The sequence below is a fragment of the Cynara cardunculus genome, assembly GCF_001531365.2.
Source record: "Cynara cardunculus var. scolymus isolate 2C chromosome LG 6, CcrdV1, whole genome shotgun sequence".
Classification (NCBI taxonomy): domain Eukaryota; kingdom Viridiplantae; phylum Streptophyta; class Magnoliopsida; order Asterales; family Asteraceae; genus Cynara; species Cynara cardunculus.
In genome coordinates, this window is record NC_037533.1 from 1548538 (window position 1) to 1552738 (window position 4201).

General features: G+C 31.7%; 1 protein-coding gene across 1 annotated transcript; it reads left to right on the top strand.

Moving 5' to 3' along the window:
* The first annotated feature begins 1582 nt into the window (after nucleotides 1-1582).
* On the top strand, nucleotides 1583-2513 carry LOC112514923 (protein DOG1-like 4). Its single transcript, XM_025121563.1, has one exon. The coding sequence runs from the start codon at nucleotides 1761-1763 to the stop codon at nucleotides 2430-2432; it is 672 nt and encodes a 223-aa protein (XP_024977331.1). The 5' UTR covers nucleotides 1583-1760; the 3' UTR covers nucleotides 2433-2513.
* Nucleotides 2514-4201: the final 1688 nt, after the last annotated feature.

Genomic DNA, 4201 nt, shown 5'->3' on the forward strand with positions numbered 1-4201 from the left:
AGTTCCAACAAAACAAATAATGATTATCTTTATAAAAAGTTATATTATTAAACCAAATATAAATTACTTCGTTATTGTACATAAATTAAATTATAAAAAAATTGGATTAAAAAATTACACAAAAAAATGAGGAATTTCAAATAGTTAATTTGATACTAATATCGATATATTTTTATCAAATTTTTTATGATATCATCAAACATATATTTTATTGAAAAATAAAATTCAAAATCACATAAAGTCATATTATAACATCGACTGAGATAAAGAATAAATGAAATATTAAAAACACGATGTATCTCGCTGCATTGCGCGAGTACGCTTCTAGTTATGTACTAATATATAATGCTAAATTACTTAATTTTCAAGTTCTCAATGCTTTGGTACAACCTATTAAACATATGTCATCATCCCCAATTTATCGACTTCCAATAGAACCTCAGATTTTGTCAGCTTCACCCATATCCTTTTATTAGTCGATTGCTTCATCCATATCCTTTCGTCTATCTATTTCAATAGATATAGATAACCTCCACCAGGCGAATTACTTCATCCATATCCTTCTATCGATTTCAACAGGTTTAGATAACCTTCACCAGGCAACGATTCAACAGATTTAGACGAATATACATATCGTTTTTCGTTTCTATCATATCCTCTACTCATATATATTCAAAGCAGGTTCTTCAGGATACAGACAGATTCCAAGCTTCCAATTTGTTTTTGTTTTCGATTTCAACTATTTACATTATATGTGTTCTCTACGATCTTTTATTATTTTTTCAAACAGAGTCAATATCTTTCAAGGTTCGTTTCCTTGTTTTCTTTAATCTTTTGTTTGTTATTCAAGATTCAATTTCTAGGGTTAATTCTTGTGATGAAGCGTATGCATCAATGAAAAAATGTTCTTCTTTGTGATTCCAGACATAATAATCAGGGATTAGTACTCATATAACACGGGAACCAAACATTTCATCTATTCTCTTGGTTCATCTGTCAATGCTACTTTACCACATGCTACTTTCTTTTTGTGTATAAGTACAATTTATTAAAACTCCAAGTTTGAATTTGTGTAATTAACAAACAGATACCCATAATCGTAATAGGACAAACATCTCATTTTAAATATAAAAGAAATTTAAAATATAATTAGGATAATCATTCTAACAGAATACTCAATTATTATCTTTATAAAATATTATATTATTAAACCAAAAATAAATTACTTCTTTATCAAACCTAAATTAAGTTGAATCAAAAGATTTACACAAAAAAAACTTTTAAATAGTTAATTTGATATAATATTTCTTTTCAAAGTTTTATAATATATTTAAATTTTATATTATTAAAAAAAACATTATTGTCTTTTTAATAACACATAAAATCGTATTATAACATCAATAAAGACAAAAAAAAATAATACATTAAAATTAAAATATATCTCGTTATATTATACGGATACTTTTTTAATCAGTTATATCCAAAGTGGATCAAATAATTGACAAGTACAAAATTTCACTCAATCAGCCCTTCTGAATTCTAAACATTGAAAAGAGTAATATACAAACAAATGTCTAAAATTTGAGTTAAAATAATATTGTTATTACGCACAGTCTTCTATGTGCCATTTTCTTGCTGCTTAAGATGAATTTTAAAATAAATAAATATATTTGCCTTCTCAAACCTTATCAACATATATAAAATAAATAAATAAATAAATAAATAATAGTTGAATAGCAATCGACAATCTACAGCCGACCATGCCCACCAATACTCTTCAAGCATTCACCGCCTTTTACGACGGCTGGCTTCTCCGGCACCACCACCTCCAACAACAACTTTTTGCCGCCGGCAATGGCGAACACAACCAACCTCAAAAACTGGTCCAACAGGTCTCTGATCATTACCGCCAATACTACCAAGAAAAATCAGTCGCAACCGAACAAGACGTTTTCCTAATCTGCTCTCCGCCATGGCACACCTCCTTCGAGCAAGCATTATTCTGGGTCACCGAGTACCCGCCGTCGTTGCTCTTCCGATTCCTTAATGATCTGGATCTAACGACGGATCAGGCGGAGAGGATTGAAGCGGTGAGGGTGGAGACGGTGAGGAAGGAGCGGGAGATCGGAGAGACGATGGCAATGGTACAGGAGAGTGCGGCGGCGGCGCCGTTGTATGGGTTGGTGAATCGGACGGGGACGTTGGTGGATGGACAGGTGTCGGAGTTGGATGACGCAATGGAGGAAGTGAAGGAGGCGATGCGGATGGTGATGGCGGAGGCGGACGGTTTACGGGGGAGGACGGTGGCGGAGATTTTGGAGGGTTTGGAGGTGATGCAGAAGGTGAAGTTTTTCGCTGCCGTTGGTGAATTCCGGATTCGAGCTAGACGGGTCGGGTTAGAAATGGATAGGGCGGGTCGGGTTAGAAATTGATATGTTTGGTTTAATAATGTCATAATCTTTTTTTCATTTGTATTTTTGTTATTCAATCATGTTTTGTTCTTGCGCCGTTTACTAAACACTTATCTAGGTAAGAATTTATCGGTAAAATTCAATATTATCGTTTACTTACAGGGTAAGATTTTAGTTTACCAAAACGGTATCGTATATAATAATGTACTTGGTACGCGCTAACTGTGGTAAGAGTCGTCGTTTTACTTACCGGGTAAGATTTTAGCTCCTTGTCTTCGTTCTTACCGGGTAAGATTATTGGTTTTTCCCATATTCATCAGTAAGGTAATGTAACTTGATAAACACTTACCAAATAAGTGTTTGATAAACGGTTTCTTAATTTCGTATGAGATGTGAAAAGACAAATATTTGTTTTCTTTTGTCCTATTTTGTTTCGTGAATCAAACATGATAAAATGAAAAATCTTTGTGATGACACAATTTGACAATGAAAATGAACTTGTTGAAATATTTCATAGTATAAGGGGTTGTTTGACACTTGCTGAATGGTTTGGTGCAGAATGATTAAGAGGCTCTTGTGATGTAGTGCAAAATGAAATATAATTGTTTGGTAATTGTGTACAATGAAATTAAGGCTCTTAATGGTTAAAGGAGATCCAAGATACAAAATCATTCAGAGAGTTTTAGAACCATTAAGAGACAGACTTTTTTTTGCCAAACAAGATTCACATCTTAATGATTCAGAGGTTGTCTCTTAATGGAACTATTAAGAAATAAACAAACAACCCCTAAGTATAGTTTTATTGGCTGTTTTTTTGCAGAGAAGAGACCTATGTTTGAGTCGAGGCGATAAACTTTTTCTAAAATATATAAAAAACACAAAAATGTAAGTTGAAAACTAAAATATTCGGCAAATGTGGGATTCAAACCATTTACCAGCTTTGTCTTTAAAAACTTGCTCCACCACTTTCGTTACAAAAACTACATAACACCACCCAACAGAATAATACGATAACATTTATATGTTAGTCCGCCCTTGATATTATGGGGGTGTTTGGGATTGCTTATTTGAAACAACTTATGTTTTTCTACAAAAACACTTATCAACTTATTATAAGTCAGAATGGTTTAACTTCTTCAAAAACTTCTTATTACCGGTTTGACACCGGTATAAGTTGTTTATCTAAACACTCAAAAGTGCTTACTACTAATAAGTGAATAAGTTGTTTTTATAAGCAATCCGAAACACCACCTATATTTATTATTTTGTTTCATTCTTCATCAAATTCTTTCTTATCTGTTTTAGATAAGATCTTTTCTTTTTCATTTCCTATTGAACATCTATTCAAACCAATTTATATGCATTTTAGTTAATTTAAAACACGACCTTAAAAATTAACAGTCAGGTGAATTTCTAAATACCTGAACGGATGACTTTTAGAAAACAAAATCAATTTTTAGTGGTTAAGATACACATAAATACCCTTTTCCTTCAGGTATTTTTCTTTGCTTATGGTGCAAAAGCTTTTTTGCTCTAATGGTATTCAGGTTACATGTTAATTCGGATCTTTTTTTGAGGTAAGAGTTTGTCTTATTAAAGTTGAGAGATATGTGTGAGTTCTATCATATATAAACTAGAAGGATATTTACATAATGCAACGAGATACATTTCGATTTTAATGTTTCATTTTTTTGTCTCAGTTGATGTTATAATACATTTTTATGTGATTTTGAGAAAACAATAATATTTTTATTTATAAATAAAATATAAATATGAAGATATATCATAAA

Bases quoted from the DNA above. Each gene is read 5' to 3' on its own strand.
- LOC112514923 (XM_025121563.1), top strand. From the start codon at position 1,761: ATGCCCACCAATACTCTTCAAGCATTCACCGCCTTTTACGACGGCTGG.